Source organism: Pelophylax lessonae (assembly GCF_965119305.1).
Source record: "Pelophylax lessonae genome assembly, chromosome: 11".
In the NCBI taxonomy this organism is placed as follows: Eukaryota; Metazoa; Chordata; class Amphibia; order Anura; family Ranidae; genus Pelophylax; species Pelophylax lessonae.
The window spans coordinates 15,075,252-15,099,026 of record NC_138778.1 but is presented as its reverse complement, the minus strand read 5'-3'; the positions used below and the strand labels follow the sequence as shown (position 1 = coordinate 15,099,026).

At 42.6% G+C, this 23,775-nt stretch overlaps 1 protein-coding gene across 5 annotated transcripts in view; it reads right to left on the bottom strand.

The window, feature by feature from the left end:
• Nucleotides 1-23,775, bottom strand: part of BAIAP2 (BAR/IMD domain containing adaptor protein 2) — a 249,751-nt gene that overhangs the window by 24,746 nt on the left and 201,230 nt on the right. For 2 of the 5 annotated variants that reach the window (XM_082271807.1, XM_082271805.1), the window contains exon 13: nt 14,413-14,450. In XM_082271807.1, coding sequence (XP_082127933.1) covers nt 14,413-14,450 — 38 coding nt within the window. Of the gene's footprint in view, nt 1-9,029; nt 9,162-14,412; nt 14,451-20,663; nt 20,763-23,775 lie in introns of those variants that run through there. The other 3 variants (XM_082271804.1, XM_082271803.1, XM_082271806.1) reach the window with 3 other exon arrangements.

Below are 23,775 nucleotides of genomic sequence, written 5' to 3'. Positions count from 1 at the left end.
TTTTCCATCTTTTTTATAAGATCCAAATGTGAAAAGGATCGAATCATTTTAACATAAAAAATAAATAAATATATATATATATATATATATATATATATATATATATATATATATATATATATGCATTGTCTTATTTATCTATTTATTTATTTATTTTAGATAAAACGTTGGTCAGATTTGCCCAATTCGTGTATATTTTCTGCAAACTAACATTTCAACTGTTTGTTTTCCTATAATGCTGAGAAATATTTCTGTGCTTTTTCACAAATAAAGAGCTACAAATAAAAAAAAAATAAATAAATAAAATAATAATAATAATAAATAAATTATATATTTATATATTTTTTTTTTTACATTTCTTTTTAAGATTTTTTTTTTTTTTTTTAACATTCTGAGAGTTTTTTTCCATCTTTTTTATAAGATACAAATGTGAAAAAGATTGAATCATTTTAACAAAAGAAAAAAAAAATAATAATAATAAAATTGAACTATATGCATTGTTTTTTCGGCACATTATTCACGCCTGCCAAGGTTCCTCCTCCATAGTGCGGCACGGTCGGCATGCTTTATTGAGACTTTCACATCTGCATGCCTGTACTTTCTCAGACTGAACTCTCACACTGACTTATTCTACAATTAATTTTCTTGCAGCCGGTGGAAAACAATTGCTAGCCTGCAAATCACAGCCCCTGACTTAATACGGCCTTAAAAAATTCCAAAAAATTTGAATTTACAAGAATAATTTATGACTAGTACCTACTAAAAATACACCAACCCCCACTTAGACCGGCCTTCAGATCTGTCCAATCTGTTTTTAGCATAATGTGGATTGTACACAAGCTGGAAGTGCTCCAGTTGGAAGGTAGACAGCAATATGTGTGAAAAAGGGGAGCAGACCAATCATAGGGGAGTATTAACAAAAAAGAAAAAGAGCTTTTCGTACTATAAAACTGCATGTACATTCCTTCTGTGCTAAAAAGGGCTAAATTGAATGTTCTTCAGCTATTTTATCTCCAGTTGGAATGTTCTTCATAGTGTGAATCAGGAAAATACCACATTATGACCATTAGATGGGGCAAGTGACCATACTATTTACTACAATCAACAACGCCATCTAGTGATCATAATTATTTACTATGATCGGCACCTCCATCTAGTGGCAATATGATTTACTATGATCAGCAGCTCCATCTTGTGGCCATAATTATTTACCATGATCAGCAGCTGCAGCTAGTGGCCATAATATTTACTATGATCGGAAGCTCCACCTAGTGGCCATAATTATTTACTATGATCATCAGCTCAATCTAGTGGTCATTATTATTAACTATGGTCATCAGCTCCACCTAGTGGCCATAATTATTTACCATGATCGGCACCTCCATCTAGTTGCCATAATATTTACTATGATCGGAAGCTCCATCTAGTGGCCATAATTATTTACTATGTTTATCAGCTCCACCTAGTGGCCATAATTATTTACAATGATCAGCAGCTCCATGTAGTGGCCATTATTATTAACTATGATCATAAGCTCCACCTAGTGGCCATAATTTTTTTACTAGGATTAACGGCTCCATCTAGTGGCCATAATAATTTACTATGATCGGCAGCTCCATCTAGTGGCTAGAATTATTTACTATGATTGGCAGCTCCATCTACTGGCCATTATTATTAACTATGATCATCAGCTCTATCTAGTGGCCATTATTATTAACTATGATCATCAGCTCTATCTAGTAGCCATCATTTTTTACTGTGATCTGCAGCTTCATCTAGTGGCCATAATTATTTACTATGATTGGCAGCTCCATCTAGTGGCCATAATTATTTACTGTGATCAGCAGCTCAATCTAGGGGCCAGAATTATTTACTATGATCGGCAGTTCCATCTAGGGGCCAGAATTATTAACTATGATAATCGGCTCCACCTAGTGGCCATCATTTTTTACTATGATCATCAGCTCAATCTAGTGGTCATTATTATTAACTATGGTCATCAGCTCCACCTAGTGGCCATAATTATTTACTATGATCGGCACCTCCATCTAGTTGCCATAATATTTACTATGATCGGAAGCTCCATCTAGTGGCCATAATAATTTAGTATGTTTATCAGCTCCACCTAGTGGCCATAATTATTTACTATGATCGTCAGTTCCATCTAGTGTCCATAATTATTTACAATGATCAGCAGCTCCATGTAGTGGCCATTATTATTAACTATGATCATCAGCTCTATCTAGTGGCCATCATTTTTTACTGTGATCAGCAGCTTCATCTAGTGGCCATAATTATTTACTATGATTGGCAGCTCCATCTAGTGGCCATAATTATTTACTGTGATCGGCAGCTCCATCTAGGGGCCAGATTTACTATGATTGGCAGTTCCATCTAGTGGCCATTATTATTAACTATGATAATCGGCTCCACCTAGTGGCCATAATTTTTACTATGATCATCGGCTCCATCTAGTGTCCATAATAATTTACTATGATCGGCGGCTCCATCTAGTGGCTAGAATTATTTACTATGATCGGCAGCTCCATCTAGTGGCCATTATTATTAACTATGATCATAAGCGCCATGTAGTGGCCATAATTATTTACCATGATCGGCAGCTCTTTCTAGAGGCCATATTTATTTACTGTGATCGGCAGCTACATCTAGTGGCTAGATTTACTATGATCAGCAGCTCCGTCTAGTGGCCATTATTATTAACTATGATCACCAGCTCCATCTAGTGGCCATAATATTTACTATGATCATCAGCTCCATCTAGTGGCCATAATTTGTCATTTGCCTAAATAACCCTATGAAAAACATTCCAACTTGAGAGAATTTAGCCAAAGAACATTTGATTTTAGCCCTTAATCGCGCAGAATGAATGTATATGCAATTTCACAGGATAAACAGCTCTGCTATTTTTTAAACACACGCCCCTTCATGATTTTTTTTTTCACATGTACTGCAAATTCAAACGCTTGAAGCACAAACACCACTAAACGTCCTTCCATTGGTTTTCACACATAAAACTTAGATGCATTGTTGCTGTACCATGTTGTTGTGTGTTAATCTGGACCCCCACCCCACGTGGCAAACTTAAAGTCTTAGACTTAACAGAGCTATAAAAAATGTCCTGTAAACACATAAAACTGGACAGATACAAGCTTATGATAATTTTTTAGAAAAGAGGAGAAAATAAAACTGCATGCTGAGAGATGCTCTCTGTCTGGATCTCACATGTGATTACTTTGCATTGAACGGTGTTTAGAGAAACATGAAGTCCTTAAAATAAAATACAAATGCCATGTATAGCACTCAAGTCGTCATCTGAAAAGCAGTGATTAAAAAAAAAAACAGGTTTCCATCTTTTAGAAATAAAGTTTCCCCCCTTCATTGAGCTTGTGCAACTGCTTTAGGTGTAAACCTAGAGGGATGGAGGGAAGAGGCTCGCCTATAGAAGGAAGTAGAAACTCTTCGGCTGAACTACAGAAGTCAAACAATGGACTTATTCTACACACCTTACTGGCTGCTGCTCATTGCAGTACACAGTAGTGCTCAACCGATATCGGTTTTTCGTTGCCGTTACCGATATTTTGGCCAATGCCTATCGGCATCGGCCAATATGGGCCGATATTTTTGTACATTTAAAAAAATTATTTCTTTTACAGGTACTTTTGTGGAGGGATCTGGGGGTCTAAAAGACCCCAAACCCCTCCTCTGCACTTAAAAGCATTCAAAATGCCAAGTTTGGCTGTTTTGAATGCTATAATTTTTTGAATCTGGCGCCGAGTACCTAGAAGTGATGTCATGACATCACTTTGGGGTTTTTGCATTGAGACCTGATCAGAGCCGAATGAGGCTTTGATCGGGTCTTCGGCGCCCGTGCAGGCTGGTTGCCCGGTTCTCCCAGTGGGACGGGAAACCCGGGCGAGCCGCGGAAGGCGGCGGGAGGGGGGACATCCCCTCCAGCTCCTTGTAATGACAGCCGAGCGGCTCCTCAGCCGCATTGGTTGTCATTACAAGACAGCCGACCGTTGCTATGGACGCCGGTAACGGGGTGATGGCTCTAGCTGCAGGCATCACTCCGGTACAAACACTTTCCGAAATATCGGCAATATTGGTAACCTCCGGGGCCAATTCTGACATATCGGGAAAAATGCATATCGGCCCCCCAATATGTCAGCTTTGCCGATAATCGGTCGATCCCTAGTATACAGTATTACAAACCTTCTCATACACTGATCCTGATTTACAGAAGGAAACTATCATCTAGACATAGAAACCCCCTTTAAGATGGCTTGAAGGTAACAGCCCTTTATACAGGCCGACCCTAGTTTTTGGTAAATGCCTGCAACCCAATTTCATACCTATCAGGGACTCTGGGGGACATCTTGTTGCAGAAGCTGCCATCTCAGCTCCCCACCACCACCCACCATGCAGGCTCTCTTGTTGCAGCAAGATAAGTCTCACTCCTTACGCTGCATTTCCTGAAATATAAAACATAAAAAGGCCAGTGAGGGAAAAAGAAACTACTCTAACCGGTTGCCGACTGCCGCACGACTATATACTGCGGCGGTCAGCCCCGGCCAGGCAGAGTGACGTACCGGTACGTCACTTGCCTGTCACTTCCTTGTGAGCCAATAGCGGGCGGGCGCGCGCCCGCCCGCCGCGGCTCGTTCACAGGGAAGTTAGTGCGTGTGACCGGCGGACCCGATGTCCGCCGGTCACTCGCCGATCGTCGGTACAGAGGGAGAAAGTCAGGCGGCTAATGTAAACAAGCCGCCTGTCATTCTCCCCTGTGTAGAAACAGTGATCAGACGGTTCTACTATGTAGGACCGTTGATCACTGTTCCTACACTAGTAGCCACAGCCAATCACAGTAGAAAGCACGCCCCTAGGGACACACTTAACCCCTCCCTCCCCAATAAAGTTAACCCCTTCCCTGCCAGTGTCATTTTGCAGTAACAGTAGCACTGATTACTGCAGTAATGTCACTGGTAACCCCAAAAGTGTCAAAAATGTCAGTCAAGGGTCCGATCTGTCCGCCGCAATGTCGCAAAAAAAAAAAAAAAAGCAGATCCCCGCCATTACGCGTTAAAAAAAAAACACCAAAAATGACAGAAATCTTTCCCTTAGTTAGTAAACGCAATAACTTTTGCGCAAACCAATCAAAATACGCTTTTTGCGTTTTTTTTTACCAAACATAGGTAGCAGAAAACAAATTGGCCAAAAATGTTAAAAAATGTTGATTTTTACATTTTTTTGGGGGGAATTTCATATAAAAAAATGTGAAAAATATTGTTATTTTTGCAAAATTTACGCTCTTTTTTTGTTTATAGCGCAAAAAGTAAAAATCGCACAGGTGATCAAATACCACCAAAAGAAAGCTCTGTTTGTGGGAAAAAAAGCACGTCAAATTCGTTTAGGTACAGCGTCGTACGACCGCGCAATTGTCCGTTAAAGTCACGCAGTAAAAAAAAAAAAAAAAATCGCAAAAAACCCCCTGGTCAGGAAGGGGGTAAAATCTTCCGGGGCTTAAGTGGTTATTGACCTGGAGAAATTCACTTGTCCCAAAACCCAAACAAGAGTTCTAGGTTGGCCTGTTGTGGCGGGTAGCATCCAATGTACAGAAAAGCTATGGCTTCTCCCATTAACAATGGCAATGAGCTTTCATAGCTATGTAATTGCGATCCCTGCATGCGGCCACAACACCCACACTCCTTAGTCTTCCAACTGAATGAAACCAAAGAGGAGTTTGGCAGAGACCATAAAAAAAGAAAAAAAAATGGCGCCCGTGCGGTCTTGTGCACTCTATTGTTCTATTTTTAGGCTATGTGGCGATAATTCAAAAGACCAGGATGTACGGGGGGGGGGGGGGGGGGGAATCAGCCAGAGTTAAAGGGACAGAAATACAGAGGGATTCAAGATTCAGTTTCTGCTTTTGCAGAGAGGAAAGCTGGGAAAAGAAAAAAAAAGGGCCCAACAACTGTTTGAAATCTAGGAGCAATGGACTTTCTTGGTACTCCAAGGACAACAAATCCCAGAAAGTCTATTGTAGTTTTTTCACATGCTCCTACACTCATTTTTGTTTCTTTTTCCTCTTTTCAAATTCTTTGGATTATGTAATTGTGAACTTTTTGAGGAATGTTGCCTGGGCCTCATCCCCCTCCACATCCTGCTGAGCAACACCACAACCCATTCAGGAGATGGGAAACCTTCAACTGCATCACAATTTGAAGGTTGAGTTCTGTGATGGTAAAATTTTAGGCTTCTCACCTTCCATCCCATTGATGACAAGAGCAAATCAACAGAGTGAAATCTCCCGCCAGTGGGTGTGGCTTCAGATATTCTTTAAAATTACAGAATGTCTCCTGCATGTGATTGGCTTACTGCCTTTCCCAGAATTCTGCACAGAATTTGGTGACAAAATCTCATCTTTTGTAGAGGGTTCAGAGACGGGTTCTCTTTATACACTTTATTGTGCAATTGTACTTGGAAAACCCATTGCAGTCAGCACTTTGAGGAAGTTGCCGAATTGTCCATTTTGAGTATCTCAGCAGGTAAGCAGCTGAAACCGAATTTGCCATGTTGGCCTAAAGAGGAATGTTTTTCTGCCTTCCAAAAAACACATTGCCAAAAATGAAACCCTGTTTTTGTTAAGTTTATAAAAAAAAAAAAAAAAAAAAAAAAAAAGCCAGAGCAAATAAATGTAGCGCCACTTCTTGGTCTCAATGTAGTGAGAAATAATATGAGCAGATGATAGGAGCGAACACAGTAACAGTCCCTACATAGCCCTATGCATACAGAGAGCACATACACCCAGGGGGATAGCAGGTAAGGAAGTTCAAGTGTACCGGTCGCTATACTAAACCTTCAGTTCAAGCACAGACCATCTCAGGCTCCTTCAAGAACAGTCTCAAAAGCTTCGAAATCTGGAGTGCAAACTCAAGCTTCTGCCAAGAAACTCATGGGCGGGCCTCATGCATCCTGCAACTTCCTATTGGCCTTTCAACAAGAGGTCTCCTTGGTGATCTGATGTTGTGAAAAGCTATATCTAGGCAGCTGAGGGCATCTGCTGATGACTTAAAAGGCCAGTTAGAGACATGGTGACAGGTGAGTTCTAAAGTGATTCTTTGCCCTTGCTACAGATTTCAAGGTTAACCATGGCCAAGTGTTAAATCTGGTCCATGCCAAATGCCCAACAGGTCTGATTCAGGTGGAATGGTGAAGGGTTTAATCCTCCACTAAATCTTCACTTTTGTCTGAGATTCCAGCAGGAAGATTTCTTCCCACCCCTAAGGTGTTAATGAAAGGCCAAACTTGGCTCCTCAATTGACTTATGCCTCGTTTCCACTGAGCGGAATGATTCGGGTCGGTACAGTTTGGAAGGGTTAGAATGATCCGGCCTATTCAGGTGAGCGTTTCCACTGCAAGTCGGACCGCCAGGGGCCATGTGGGGTTTACACCAAATGCCTTTTGACGTGAGCACTGAGGTTTTCCTGTCTGCCAATCAGTGGAATGTATCGTGTGACCCCAGTAGCTCCGCCCTAACCGTACCATACCATTTCCTATGGCCCTACATCTGAAGCAGGACCAGGAATGGTGCAGTTTGGTTCGGTTGTATGGACCACTTTCATAATGGAAACACCCAAAATAGCGTACCATACCGAACCGACCCGAACCGATCCGCTCAGTGGAAATGAGGCATTACTGTTATCACCGGCCCCAGTGTACTATATATTTCTCTAGAGGACAAAAGACAGAAGGGGAATTCATTTTCATGCTTGAAACTATCTGTAAAATGTGGGTGGCCAATTTGCTGTGTTTTCAATAAATCCAGGCATCTTAACCACTGCTCCCCTTCTTTCTTTCTTTGAGGTCTACAGAGCTTAGCTTCACTCCTTAAGGTGCTGCCACTGGTGCTGAATACCATAATCCACTTGCCATTTAATTTTGTATGTCCCATGGACGGACTCATATGGACTTTTTATCAGTGCCCTTTAGTTTAAAGTATCCCTCCAGCGCCATTTTTATTCTCTTGTCATCTATTTCTCTGGAGGACTCACAAGAGGGAGCCACAGTCCTGCCACCGCTTGTAGATTCTCCAGGGTAATACAAAGAGAACCCGCAAACCATGAAGCTAAGCTCAAAGCAGAAAAAAATCTGCCAAAGACAAGTCAGGGTGAAGAGATTAGATGCCCCTGCTGGGGTTCAAGACGTGGCGGAGCAATTAACTGCCCCTCACTACCCACTATAAAGAAAATCTTACTGGGTGAATTACTCTTTAAAGCAAAGTTGTCTCTTGAGAGGTTGCAAGCCACCTCTACAGATTCAGGATATCCCTTGACAACCATTTCCATTGGGCAGTTGATCAGAACTCTTGAAACATACATTTCTGCGAATAATGCAGCCAATTAAAAAGCCTGATGGGACTTTTCTGCCAATGAAAGAGCTACCCCTCCATAGAGGCCAACAAACAGAGTAACGAATGGAAAACTCAATAGCAAGTTCAATATTGGCCACCTTCCAACCATGGCAGCTTTGAAAGCAGCTATATTAACAGTTCCTAATAGTTCTTTCCTTGCAGAAAAGTGTAATCAACAAGTTCACCCTTGAAACCGCTTTCAAAAAGCAACTCGCACCCTTCTTAAAAAGAATTTCTTCAGCACTTTCCCTTGCAGCTACAATGGCCTGGCTTGCGCCAAGTCAAGAAAAGGGTCTCACACATTCAGTTAAAAACTAGTATAAAACGTAAATGGTTATAGAATTTATCTGTATGTTCAATAATTACACTTTGGCAATTTGTGCTCTGAAACATCCTCTGTAAATGGCAAAGCCGAAAAAAAAAAAAAAAAAAAAAGCACTAAGAAGAAAAGCCATTCGCTGAGCCTTGGCATGCTGACTTCACCAACTACTGCTCTGCAATAGGTTAGGCATTCCTCGAATGACACATTGGGCTTCACAGAGGGAATAAGAAGAGACCTAGAAAATCAAATTTTTTTTTTGTTCCAGAGAGTACAAAAGTAAACAAAGATTTCCAAGAAAATCAGCGACTCGAAGGAGAGGGAAAGAAAAGATGAAAGTTCTTCAAAGCAGCAGCTGCCATGTCTGTGCAAGCGTGTCCTCACACAGTGGATATCATGGTCCCATTGCCGCTGTGAAACAAAAAAAGAGTAGAGAATGTACTGCCAAGGTGTACATCATTAGAGGAGCACAGCACAAGGTCACGACACGGATGGCCAACACAAGCTGCAGTATCCATTACTCACAGACATGGGCAACTGGTTTTTGGTAAGGCCAACAGAAAAAGGGTGAAACAGCATTTTTTATTTCATCAAAATATGCTCTCCAAGGAAGTACTAAACGGCCCCCCCTTTGTGTAAGTAAAAAAAAAAATGGCAGTTTGGTACTCAGAATAACAGAGTAACACGTTACCAAACATTCTGGTTTAGCCTAGCCAACCTTGGAGAAGGTCCCAGATATTACCTAGCTGTTGGACCACTTGTGGAGGTAGAGTAACATCTCGAAACCTTCTCCAAAGTCGGCTAGGCTGAAACCTTTTAGCAGTTTGCCACTCTAAATCCACAAAAGTTCAACAGCGAGGTAACACCTGGGACCTTCTCTGAAGTTGTTAAAGTCAACACAAATTGTTGGCTCTATTCTGGAGTTTTGAGTAACAAATTACTAAACAATCTGTCTTCACATCAACGACTTCAGAGAAGGTCCCAGATGTTACCTAGCTGTTGGATCTCCAGTGGAAGTAGAGTAGCAAGTAACTAAAAGTTCTTTTTCAGCCTAGCCAACCTTAGAGAAGGTTCCAGATGTTACCTAGCTGTTGGATCTCCAGTGGAAGTAGAGTAGCAAGTAACTAAAAGTATCTTATTCAGACTAGCCAACCTTAGAGAAGGTGCCAGATGTCACCTAGCTGTTGGACCTCCAGTGGAAGTAGAGTAGCAAGTAACTAAAAGTTCTTTTGCAGCCTAGCCAACCTTAGAGAAGGTTCCAGATGTTACCTAGCTGTTGGATCTCCTGTGGAAGTAAGGTAGCAAGTTACTAACCAATATGTTTCAGCCTAGCCAACCTTTGAGAAGGTCCCATATGTCACCTAGCTGTTGGACCTCTAGTGGATGTAGAGTAGCAAGTAACTAAACATTCTGTTTCAGCCTAGCCATCCAGCCAGCCTAGCCTGAGGAGGTTCTAGATGTCCCAGATGTCACCTAGCTGTTGGATCTCTAGTGGACGTAGAGTAGCAAGTTACTAAACATTCTGTTTCAGCCTAGCCCACCAGCCAGCCTAGCCCGAGGAGGTTCCAGATGTCCCAGATAGTTGTTGGACCTCCTGTGGAAGTTGAGTAGCAAACTGCTAAACATTCTGTTTTATTCTTGCCAACTTCAAAGTCCCAGATTTTAACTCAATGTTTAGTAATTTGCTACAAACTCCAGGACCTTCTCCAAGGTTGGCTAGGCTGAAACCGTTTAGTAGTTTGCTACTCTACCTCCAAAAACATTCAACAGTGAAGTAACATCTGGGACATTCCCCCAAAGTCGTTGATTCCGAGACAGATTTTTGGTTCTGTTCTGGAGTTTGAGTAACAAATTACTGAAAAATATGCCTTGCATCAACGACTTCAGAGAGAGTCCTAGATGCTACTTAGCTGTTAGACCTCCTCTGGAGGTAGAGTAGCAAGTTACTGAACATTCAATTTTATTCTGGCCAACTTCAAAGATCCCAGACTTCATCTAGAGGTTTAGCAATCTACTACTTAAACTCTAGAAGAGAACAGCTAGATAAAATCTGGGACCTTCAAAGCTTTAAGCTAAAACAATATCTAGTAATTTTCTGCTTAACCTGGGACCTTCTCTGAAGTCAGTGAAGCCAAGAGAAATTGGTTAGTAATTTACTACTCAAACTACTGAAGAGTACCGATTTACTAAATTTTTAGAAAAATTAGCTGGAGACTATACTACATACACACCACGTCCCTTATTTGAATAGAATTGTGTAGAAAGGTTTGTTATGGGACTTTTAAGGTGCAACAAAAATAAACGATGGAGAAAAAGTCATTTTTCATAAAATAATTTTACAAATTTTATTTATCAACAATAGTGAACAGTTTTTTTTAAAATAGTATAAAAAGAGAATGAATAAATATATGGTGCCTGCTCAACATGTTTCGCCATCTCTCGATAGCTTCTTCAGGAGACTGACGGGCAACTTTTATGAGTTATTTTTCTGTACATGATGAAAAAGAATAACATCAAAATTTCAAATTTATACATACATTTTACAATGTTTATTACATCTTTGATACATTTAACAATGATGATTATACCATAGAACATACCTCTGAAAGAGTAGAATTGTGCCTGATCTGGAATGTGCAAAGATGAATAGAGCCTCTAGATGGGACACTCAAGGATAAAATTATCAGATCAGGCACAATTCTACTTTCAGAGGTATGTTCTATGGTATAATCATCATTGTTAAATGTATCAAAGATGTAATAAACATTGTAAAATGTATGTATAAATTTGAAATTTTGATGTTATTCTTTTTCATCATGTACAGAAAAATAACTCATAAAAGTTGCCCGTCAGTCTCCTGAAGAAGCTATCGAGAGATGGCGAAACATGTTGAGCAGGCACCATATAGTTATTGATTCTCTTTTTATACTATTTTAAAAATACTGTTCACTATTGTTGATAAATAAAATTTGTAAAATTATTTGATGAAAAATGACTTTTTCTCCATCATTCATTTTTGTTGCACCTTAAAAGTCCCATAACAAAACCTTTCTACACAATTCTACCTATTTACTAACTTACTGGCTTAGCAGAAAAGCACATTTGGTAACTTGCTACTTCTATCTCTACAGAAGTTCAACAGCTAGGTAAAATCTGGGACCTTCTCCGAAGTCGTTGATGCCAAGACAAATTGTTGGTTCTCTTCTGGAGTTTTTCAAATGACTAAACAACCTCTCTTGACATCAACAACTTAAGGGAAGGTCCCAGATGTTCCTTCACTGTTGAACCTCCAGTGGAAGTAAAGTAGCAAGTTACTAAAAACATTCTGTTTTAGCCTAGCCAACCTTGGGAGAAGCTCCCAGATGTTACTCAGCGGTTGGACCTCCTGTGGAAGCTGAGTAGCAAACTGCTAAACATTCTGTTTAAGTCTGGCCGGATCGCTGTTTAGTAATTTGCTACAAACTCCAGAAGAGAACCAACAGCTAATAATCTGGGACCTTCTCCAAAGTTTTAGGCTAAAACAGAATATCTGGGAATTTTCTTCCCAACCTCCACAGGAAGTGTAACCATTAGGTAAAATCTGGGACCTTCTCTGAAGTCAGCGATGCCAAGAGAAATTGTTTGGTAATTTACTACTCAAACTGCAAAAGAGAACCTGCAGCTAGGTGAAGTCTAGGTCCTTCTCTGAAGTTGATAAATCAGGATGTTTAGCAACTTGGTACTCAACCTCCATAGAAGGTCCAATACAGGGCTGTCTTTAAGGCAGGGCAAAAGGGGCAGCTGCCCCGGGCCCAGCCATTGTTGCAGGGCCCAAAGTAGCTGACCCTTGAGCCCGCACTGCCTGCAAATAGTTGATAAGTGGATTTGGGAGGGCCCAAGAACATGTTTGCCCAGGGTCAAATCAATATTAAAGATGGCCCTGGTCCAATAGCAATGCAAGATCTGAGAACCCACCTCCAGTAACACAATTTGCTTAAAGTGTTGTTCCTCTGACATTCCCCTTTTCCTGATATGTCCCTGCTGTACCATGCACTGGTATGAAACAGTCTCCTGTTCTCTTTGTATTGCTTCCTTAATGTGAAATCCTTGGCGATCCTACCAGTCCCTCTGACCACACTACACAGGAGAGCGTAGTAAGCTCTCTGGCAGTGCTGGGAACTCAGCCTGCTCTCCTCCAATGATGAGAATTGTCCTGACACCCCCCCCCCCCCAAGCACAGCCATTCACTGGGAAGATCAATATGTACTGTTGCTCCTCCTCCTCCAGCTCCTATGCAGCTGAGAACAGAGGGAATGTGATCACTTATAAAAAAAGGGGAAAAATGTATTTATAATGTTTTTTTTTTTATATCTATACACAAATGTTTTGCCTTTCATTTCTATTTTAAAACTAAATGGGCTGTTTTACAAGGTGATCGTTTACAATCACTTTAGCCCCCGTTCACACTGGTGCAACTTGGCATGCAATTTATGGTTCCAAATCACATGACAAGTTGCACCCCATTGCCGGCAAAGAAACCGTTTAAATCGCCACGACTCATGTTGCAGCGATTATGAAAATGTTGCCTGCACTACCTCTTACCGATTTACATTGTGACATGCATAGACTTCTGTTAAATTAAGTCCCAAGGTCTTAAGGTGTGGGGTCCCTGGATTTCGAATGTTGCCCCTTCTAGATTTCAGATCACTCTCCTCTCCATATAATGCCCCCCCGAGTGCTCGCCCCGCAGGACCTGCTCTTCCTTCCCCACTCTTCTCTTTGTCTTCTCCCTCTTCCTTTCTCATTTCTTCTTTCCTTTCTTTTCCCTTTGTCTTTTTTGTACCGCTCCTTTTTGCTTGGTACTCTACGACCATGACTATATCTGATTGATGGAACACTCTCGGATTTCTCCACATGTTGTGTTACTGGGGGACTTTTGGTCCCCGCTTTACTAATTTTTGCTGACATATTTCATCTAGTTTACAGTATTTTAAGATTGGCTCACGCCCTATGTTTGCTGCTACCTGTTTCATATGTTCCATTTTTCGCATTGTACGCATATACCTTGCTCTGATGTATGTTTATGCTTTTCCTTTAATAAAAACTTTTGTACAAGAAATCAGAAGTGCAAATCGAATGGACGAGCAGCTTTGAAAACGCACTGAAGTGGCACGATTTCAAAGCACGGGTATAAAGCAGGGCTAGGATAACTATAAGGTCTTTCCATTGATTTGTAGGAGCCACATGGCGCCGTTGTGCTGATGCTTAAAACACTTATCCTACACAAAACACAAGAGGCTGGCATTCAGGACATGTCAAAACCAGATCCTCTATCAAAATGATTAATAAAATAGACCCAACCTTTTATCCAATCTATTCCACTTGTTGACAAGACGGTTGGGAACTAAGATTGAGGAGGTGAAAAATATAAAACTAAGTACAAGAAAATGAAGCCAGCGTCAAGTTTCCTACCAGTGTTAATAAGGGATACTGCAGGTGACGTGCAATACGGAGAGTGAAAATGCCCAAGAGCACTATGGAGAGAACATTGAAATCACAAATACACCAATCAAGATGCATCATTTTTTTTACCAGAGCACAGTGAATATACAACACATGCATTGAATGGAATATTAAATCACCATGATACAAAAATCGATGAATAAACCACATATCAGATTACCTGTTTGCGGGGCGTGCTGCTCCGTAGTCATCTAAGCCCTAATGAAGAACAGGAAAGAAAGGGAAATGCAAAACGTCAAAAAACAAACCAGAAAACTTTTTGAAAGACAAAAGACTTTGCTGTGCTGGGGCATTTCTAATAGAAGCGGGAGGTCAAGGAAATTATTCTTAAAGGGTCACTTGTCCACCCAAAATGGAATTTTGCAACTTCTGGGGGGGGGGTTCAAACAACCCGATGGCTTGTTGGACTCCAGGGCTCAAGAGAAGATTCTCATTAAAATGCACCGCTCAGATCACACAAGCATGGCTCTACCTGCCCCCACTTCGCAGCCACTGGTCAGCAGACTTCTGGGGATCTACAACCAAGAATGGGCAAGGGGCTAAGCCAGGGGTGGGCAAACTTTTTGACTCGAGGGCCGCAATGGGTTCATATATTGGACCCGGGGGCCGGACCAAGAGTAGACGGACGGTGTGTATGTGTGAATTAGCCCCCTTTCAATGCAGATATGCCAGCGTGCCCACTTTCAATGCAGATATGCCAGCGTGCCCCCTTTCAATGCAGATATGCCAGCGTGCCCCCTTTCAATGCAGATATGCAAGGGCCCCCCCCCCGCGAGACCAGTGCACTTACCTCAGGCAGCGCTTCTCTTCAGTCCCCCGACGTCTCCTCGAGTCCTCAGTCCTCCCGCCTCCTCTTCGGCCAATGGCATGGGATTTGCCTTTCGGCCAATCGGGAAGCAGGAGGACCCGCTTCCCGATTGGCCAGGAGGAGGATCCGTGTGACAATAGCGAATTTTCATTCACTATTGTCACACAATGGGCGGGCTCAGGGCGCACTGCTCTGTGCGCCCCGGCCGCCACTGCCAAAGTTCCTTGGGCGGCCCGGTACCGTTTGATCCACAGTACTGGTCTGCGGCCCGGGGGTTGGGGAACACTGCACGCTCCGCGGGCCAGATTAAAAGGTCCGCCGGGCCATATACGGCCCACGGGCTGTAGTTTGCCCATTCCTGGGCTAAGCCATTTCTACTTATGAATTATTCTTTATTTTCTGGGGAATTGCAACAAAACCCAAAGCTCTCTATTTGCTCATGCCTCTCCAATGGGTATGACAGGAGATTCCTCAATGGCCATCATCTGTAGACAAAACATGGAACTATTATAGAAGAGCCAGAATCTGTCAGGATTCTCGGAGGCCAATAACCCCATTGAGATCGTCATGTTCTGTCAACAGGAAATCCATCCTCCAATGTGATAACACTTTCAGGAGCTGGTAATTCTTATCTTCTAATGTGCACTAGGGAGAGCATATGAAGACTTCCCTCATGGGCCCCCAAAATAAGGTGACACTAGAAGAAGTAGAAGGAACTGGGACCCAACTGGAACACAAACTGCAAAGAATCCCCAACAATGGCCGATTACCTTTTCATTCATTAAATTTAGGTTTATAGTAGGTGATGGGGAGAGGGGGGGGGGGTGGTAGGATTTCTTACACATTTCTAGTTTCCCTGAAATAACCCATATCAGGACAATATCCCCCCGGACATAATTCCCCCTGGACAACAACCCCCCCCCGGAAAATATCCCCCGGGACAATATCCCCCCAGAAAACATCCCCCCTGGTCATAGGGTTAGAGAGGGGATATTGTCCAGGGAGGATGTTGTCCAGGGGGGATGTTGTCAAGGGAGGATATTGTCCAGGGGGGATATTGTCCGGGGGGGATATTGTCCGGGGGGGATATTGTCCGGGGGGGATATTGTCCGGGGGGGATATTGTCCGGGGGGGATATTGTCCTGGGGGGGAATTTGTCCTAGAATCGGAATAACCCCCAAAGAGATCAGACTACTTCAAGGGCTGCAGCATTGTGAAGGCCCAGCCTCACAATGCATGGAGAACCAAGTCCTACTGCATGGACTAAGTGGTCTAACACAATAGCAAAATGGGTGGAGCCAAAATCTTCAAGGAAAGTCTGAGATAGCCCTCAGAGCCCTGGATGTAATCACTTTTAGGTGGACAAACCCTTTAAATTACCTTAATTTCACAGCTGGGAGCTCTAAGCCATTGGGTATGCAGGGTACTCTTCCAGATCTAATTGGAAGGAAGCCGCATCCAGGACAGGGTTCATGATCATGAAATGTTTACTTAGCAATCCATATGCTTTGTGGTGGGGGGAGGGGGTGCTACACTGCTAGGCAGTGCGTGATGGGGATGTAAAATGCCTATTATATTGTATTTATCCAAACTAAAAGAGCGACAAGGACATCCGAGAAACAGAAGATTACCGAAATATGAGGACTTCTGCCAGAAATCATTGCTCAGCCTCCCCTGTGGGCTCTGGATCTTCCAGACATGCAATTCTACAGTCTAAAGGAGGACCCCAGCCAAAAAAAGAAAAATGTATTTTCCCTTATGTTGTCCATGGATTACTGAAATTCTGCTGCAGCTGGTCCTTGGCTCTATCTTCGTCCTGGCTGTTCCTTGACAGCTTTGCAAAACAAGTAACAACTTTCTGGCCTGCTTCCTCGTACAATAGTAGGCAAAGGTTAGAAGTGCACCAAAAGGTCCCACCGTGACCATGGTAGTAGGGAATGGCTGATCCCTCTGGCTCGCTCTCTGCTCTGTTACTTCAGTTGAGTCTAATTCAAATCTTCGAAGGTGTGCAAGGGGGAGGAGAATTTAGAGCACACTAAGCAAAGATATAGTGCTGGATTAGGTGGGTGGGGGGGGGGGGGGGATTGGATTTGCATCTTTTGGATGGATCTGTGGGATATCCTGGATCCAGGTCGTTAATAGCCATGGTGTAGGCAAGCCACCTGCCATCACCATAACAACCCATGAGGCTTTAGAGCCAGGACGCACAGCGTCATTTCTGGCTATAGTGTTAGTGGCCAGCTTACTTGCACAACGGCAACACAATACTCTGATCCAGGGCAGGCAGCATGCAAAGCCACCCCCAGCATTCAGAAGACAGAAATCCACCTCCTACAGACCTTTCTCCACCCCCCGTGGCACTGTTGGGAGCCAAAACATAGGACTCAATTATGAAGCAGGGACTGTATGGAGGGGGTCTCTGTAACAGGAGACCTGTGTGGTGATTTGGGGCCGGGACTTTGCCGTTTTCCGGCCACGAAACGGCACCGCGCGCAATGCTGGCTTTCGATGGTACTTTCTGCGCCTACCATGGTGACCACGAGTACCGGGGAATCAGGGTTCGATTCCGAAGAGGGGGGACCTCCGACATGACTTTATCTTAATCAGACTGTGTGTGTGCATTGTCCGAGGCATAGGTTTCCCATTTTTTAGATTGGGGGGGGGGGCCTCCGGATTTTTTTATTACTTTTAAAGGGTGGCACAATGGGAAAAAAGATTGAGAAACGCTGCTATAGCGTCTATATATTGTTACCTTTTAGTTCCACTAGGTGGCGATTCAGGCGGACCCGAATCGCCACCTAGTGGAACTAAAAGGTAACAACAGCCTCACCAAAGTGATTCTACTTTGAGACAAGGAACCCAAAGTCCATATAGGAAGGGACCAAACATGTAGGATCTGCTCCGCACCTGGAAGCCATCTACTGTGTCTAGTCTGGATGATTTGCATTTTGGCATTTTCTTTCAGCTTCAGAAACAGACACAAAATTTGTTGTTATGTGCCATTGGGAAACATCTACTTGTTTTGCAGAGGATGGCGCTCCTCTAAGCTCTCCATCTCCTCACATTACGATGAAGTTTAAATAACGGTGTAAAGGGGGGAGGATGAAAATAGAATTTCTCTGCAGCTTGGGTGAGCTTGACATATTCGCCTGCATTAACATAAGAGGATATAAATATCCACTGGAATATTTTAACATCCCTTTTCAGAGACATGTCAGTGATTAACTCTTGCAGCTAAGTGGCACACCGAAGAAGATAACAAGATTGAGCTGCAGTGTTAAAGGAATTACAGATTGTGCTCGAACGTCACCATAACGAACATGCGGATAATCCCGTCTCTGGAGGGCAGTGGGGGATTATGCCTGGGATAGGCAGGGTCAAGGCATCGAGACAAGAGCACCTTTCATGTCTCTGGTCTGCAAAAAGACATCATTGTTATGGACAGGTGAAGTCATCACGCTGCACTCCTCAATGTACTGGACCTTCAATGATTGGTGCATGAAGTCAGTGCCACAGATGGTGCCATACCAAAACCAGATGCACAGATGCCAACACTCCAAATAGAGGAGCTTCATGTTTGCTGTGAAGAAGCCATCATAGAAGGCATAAGAAACCAATGTTTTTAGGGTCCCTTTCTCATGGCAACATAGTGACCACTATTTGGAGTGCTGGTGACTTAACATCTTCATCACATTGCATACTGCACTGCCCACAGCACTTCACCTTACTGGATCCAGCTTATAACTGGCTTCTAACACTAAAAAAAAACCCTCCAAGCCAGTGGCTACTTATGATTGGGATGGTAGAGGTAACTAGATCCACAGTGGTCAAGATCTGAAACAAACTGTGGGCAGCAAACAAAGCTGGATGAGTGCAAGTGTGCGGTGGAATAATATAAGCGGACATACTCTGGGTGCTTCATAAAAAGGTGACCCTCCCTTCTAAAAAATAACTTGCAGCGTATTGATGGGCCACAGGGCACTTTTAGTTAAGTGGTGTCCCAAAATGCATGGTTCGGGAATCTGGGTAGAGATGCAGGAGGTAAAATTTATACTATATGGCCAAGTGACATGTGAACACCTCCACAAATGATGAAGTTCAGGTGTCTCCATTGAAGGGTGCTGGTAATCCTCCATCATACAATGATATTGGAAAAAATTGTGCTCTTCCAACCTCGTGGTAACAGTTTGGTGAAGACCCTTTTCTGTTCCAGCAGGATTGCACCCCCCCTGTGTACAAAGCCAATTCCATAAAGACATCATGTGACCAGTTTGGTGTGGTGGAACCCAAATGTCTTGTACAGAGCCCTAACCTAAACCGTATTGAAAACCTTTGGGTTGAATTGGAACGCCGATGGTGAGCTAGGTAATTTTCTTGGTGCCCAATATGTGGCACACAAACCAGGTCTTCTCATTCAGCAGTAAATGACCTCCCTAATGGGCACAAATCATGGTAGGCATTTCCAGAAGAGTGGAGCCAGCTCCATAAAGACATGATGTGACCAGTCTGGTGTGGTGGAACCCACATGTCTTATACAGAGCCCTAACCTAAACCGTATTGAAAACCTTTGGGTTGAATTGGAACGCCGATGGTGAGCTAGGTAATTTTCTTGGTGCCCAATATGTGGCACATAAACCAGGTCTTTTCATTCAGCAGTAAATGACCTCCCTAATGGGCACAAATCATGGTAAGCATTTCCAGAAGAGTGGAGCCAGCTCCATAAAGACATGGTGTGACCAGTTTGGAGTGGAGGAAGAAAGGTATTTTCTGGTGCCCAATGTGAGGCCCAACATGTGAGCCAGGTCTTCTCATCCAACATAAGCACCTAACCTTACAAATGGGCACAAATGCCCACAGACAACCCCCAAAGTTTTGTGGGCAGCCTTTCCAGAAGAGTTGAGCCAGCTGCATAGAGACATGGTTTGGCCAGTTTGGTGTGGATGAACTTGAGTGTCCTGTACAGAGCCCTGGCCTCAACCTTACTGAACACCTTTGGGATAAATTGAAATTCCGGTGGGGAGCCAGGCACAAATTCGCAAAGACACCTTCCAGAATCTTGTAGGAAGCCTTCCCAGAAGAATGGAGGATGTTATAGCCACAAATGGGGGCAACTCTGTATGAATGGTCATGATTTTTGGGATAGGATATCCAACAAGCTTATAAGTGTGATTGTCAGGTGACTACAAATCGGCCATACAGTGTAGGAAGGCACGGTATATCCTAGTTAACTGGAGAGGACCATTTTACATTTTTTGACTGTTTCCCCCAAAAGTAACGAATTCTGGTTTTATAGCATTAAAAAAATAAATGCAATTAGGGAGGAGCTATAGGAGGCGATTTCTGGTGGAAGTGCTGCAGGAGCATCTTCCTTTGCAGCAAATCTCACCATTTGCCCTTATGTTGCACCTTGACGGTTTTTATAGACCGTAAATTGTTTCTATGTTCCAAATGTTGGCAGAAAACAGCTGCCAGGAAGGGTCAATGCGCCACAAACTGCACTTTCATATAAAGAATAAAGAAAAACCTCCAGGGTACCACATGTGGTCAGCAAACAGTGGATTGTCCATTCTGCAAAGGAAGATGGCTGCCATCAACCAACTTACGGGTGTTGACCTCTTACAAGGTTTGTACAGTCCGACTGACTGTGGATAAAGACCGCTGGCAGTCCTGTGTATTGTATACCCATAGGGTACAGAGTAACCCTATAAATGAGGAACATAAAGCACTGTGGAACAGACTCGGGTTAACCAGCATAAAAGAGTCATATCAACCGGAAACCTTTTTTTTTCATCAGAACAAAAAAAACAAAAAAAAAAAAAGATATTTCAGTTTTAAGTGGAAACAATTCGCTGAACATCTCATCAGCTAAGAATTCAGCAGCCAAACCTCCCTCTACATAACGGAAAACTCCACATTCTCAAGACTAAATATGTAACCAATGCTACAGAAGCCATTTTGAGGTCTAAAAAAAAAAAAACTATGGCCTCCACATAAAATATAATATACACACACTATATATATACACACACACAGTATCTCACAAAAGTGAGTACACCCCCCACATTCTTGTAAGTATTATACCTTTTCATGTGACAACACTGAAGAAATGACAATGTAAAGTAGTGAGTGTACAGCTTGTATAACAGTGTAAATTTGCTGTCCCCTCAAAATAACTCAACACACAGCCATTAATGTCTAAACCGCTGGCAACAAAAGTAAGTACACCCCTAAGAGCTTCACAGGTTGCCACTGGAGTCCTCTTCCACTCCTCCATGATGACATCACGTTGCTGGTGGATGTTAGAGACCTTGCGCTCCTCCGCCTTCCATTTGAGGATGCCCCACAGATGCTCAATAGGGTTTAGGTCTGGAGACATGCTTGGCCAGTCCATCACCTTTACCCTCAGCTTCTTTAGCAAGGCAGTGGTCCTCTTGGAGGTGTGTTTGGAGTCGTTATGAGTCATTATGTTGGAATACTGCCCTGTGGCCCAGTCTCCGAAGAGAGTGGCTCAGCTTCAGTATGTCACAGTACATGTTGGCATTCATGGTTCCCTCAATGAACTGTAGCTCCCCAGTGCTGGCAGCACTCATGCAGCCCCAGACCATTACACTCCCACCACCATGCTCGACTGTAGGCAAGACACACTTGTCTTTGTACTCCTCACCTGGTTGCCGCCATACATGCTTGACACCATCTGAAACAAATAAGTTTATCTTGGCCTCATCAGACCACAGGACATGGTTCCAGTAATCCATGTCCTTAGTCTGCTTGTCTTCAGCAAACTGTTTGCAGGCTTACTTGTGCATCATCTTTAGAAGAGGCTTCCTTCTGGGATGACAGCCATGCAGACCAATTTGATGCAGTGTGCGGCGTATGGTCTGAGCACTGACAGGCTGACCCCCCACCCCTTCAACCTCTGCAGCAATGCTGGTAGCACCCATACGTCTATTTCCCAAAGGCAACCTCTGGATATGACGTTAAGCACGGGCACTCAACTCCTTTGGTCAACCATGGCGAGGCCTGTTCTGAGTGGAACCTGTCCTGTGAAACCGCTATATGGTCTTGGCCACCGTGCTGCAGCTTAATTTTAGGGTCTTGGCAATCTTCTTATAGCCTAGGCCATCTTTATGTAGAGCAAAAAAATTTTTTCAGATCCACAGAGAGTTCTTTGCCATGAGGTGCCATGTTGAACTTCCAGTGACCAGTATGAGAGAGTGAGAGCGATAACACCAAATTTAACACACCTGCTCCCCATTCACACCTGAAACCTTGTAACACTGGGAGGGAAAATGGCTAATTAGGCCCAATTTGGACATTGTCACTTAGGGGTGTACTCACTTTTGTTGCCAGTGATTTAGACATTAATGGCTGTGTGTTGAGTTATTTTGAGGGGACAGCAAATTTACACTGTTATACAAGCTGTACACTCACTACTTTACATTGTAGCAAAGTGTCATTTCTTCAGTTTTGTCACATGAAAAGATAAAATAATATATTTACAAAAATGTGAGGGGTGTACTCACTATTGTAAGAGATATATATATATATATATATATATATATATATATATACATACACACACACACACACACACACACACACACACATATATATATATATATATATATATATATACACACACACACACACACACACACATATATATATATATATATATATACACACACACATACATATACATATATAGATATATATATATATATATATATATATATATATATATACTTACATACACACACATATATTATATATATATTACACATACATACATAGTGAATTTAAAAAGTCTACACACCCCTATTAAAATGTCAAGTTTCTGTGATGTAAAAAAAATTAGACAAAGATAAATCATTTGACAAGTTTATCCACCTTGAATGTGACCTATAAGCTGTACAACTCAATTTAAAAACAAAAACCAAAAAACAAAAACTGAAATCCTTCGGGGGGGGGGGGGGGGGTTTAAAACTAAAAAAACGAAAATAATGTGGCCTTATAACTGAGGGTGTAGCTGTGTTCAGAATTAAGCAATCACATTCAAACTCATGTTAATAGGAGTCAGTACACACCTGTCATCATTTAAAGTGCCTCTGATTAACCCCAAATAAAGTTCAGCTGTTCTAGTAGGTCTTTCCTGACATTTTCTTAGTCGCATCCTACAGCAAAAGCCATCATCTGCAGAGATCTTCCAAAGAATCGGAGGGATCTCATTGTTAAAAGGTATCAGTCAGGAGAAGGGTACAAAAGAATTTTCAAGGCATTAGATATACCATGGAATACAGTGAAGACAGTCATCATCAAGTGGAGAAAATTGGGCACAACAGTGACATCACCAAGAACTGGACGTCCCTCCAAAATTGATGAAAAAAAACGAGAAGAAAACTGGTCAGGGAGGCTGCCAAGAGGCCTACAGCAACATTAACATAGCTGCAGGAATATCTGGCTGTGTGGTCCATGTGACAACAATCTCCCGTATTCTTCATATGTCTGGGCTATGGGGGAGAGCGGAAGACGGAAGACTTTTACCAAGAAAAACATCCAAGCTTGGTTAAAATTTGCAAAAACACATCTGAAGTCTCCCAAAAGCATGTGGGAAAATGTGTTCTGGTCTGATGAAACCAAGGTTGAACTTTTTGGACATAATTCCAAAAGATATGTTTGGCGCAAAAACAACACTGCACATCACCAAAAGAACAC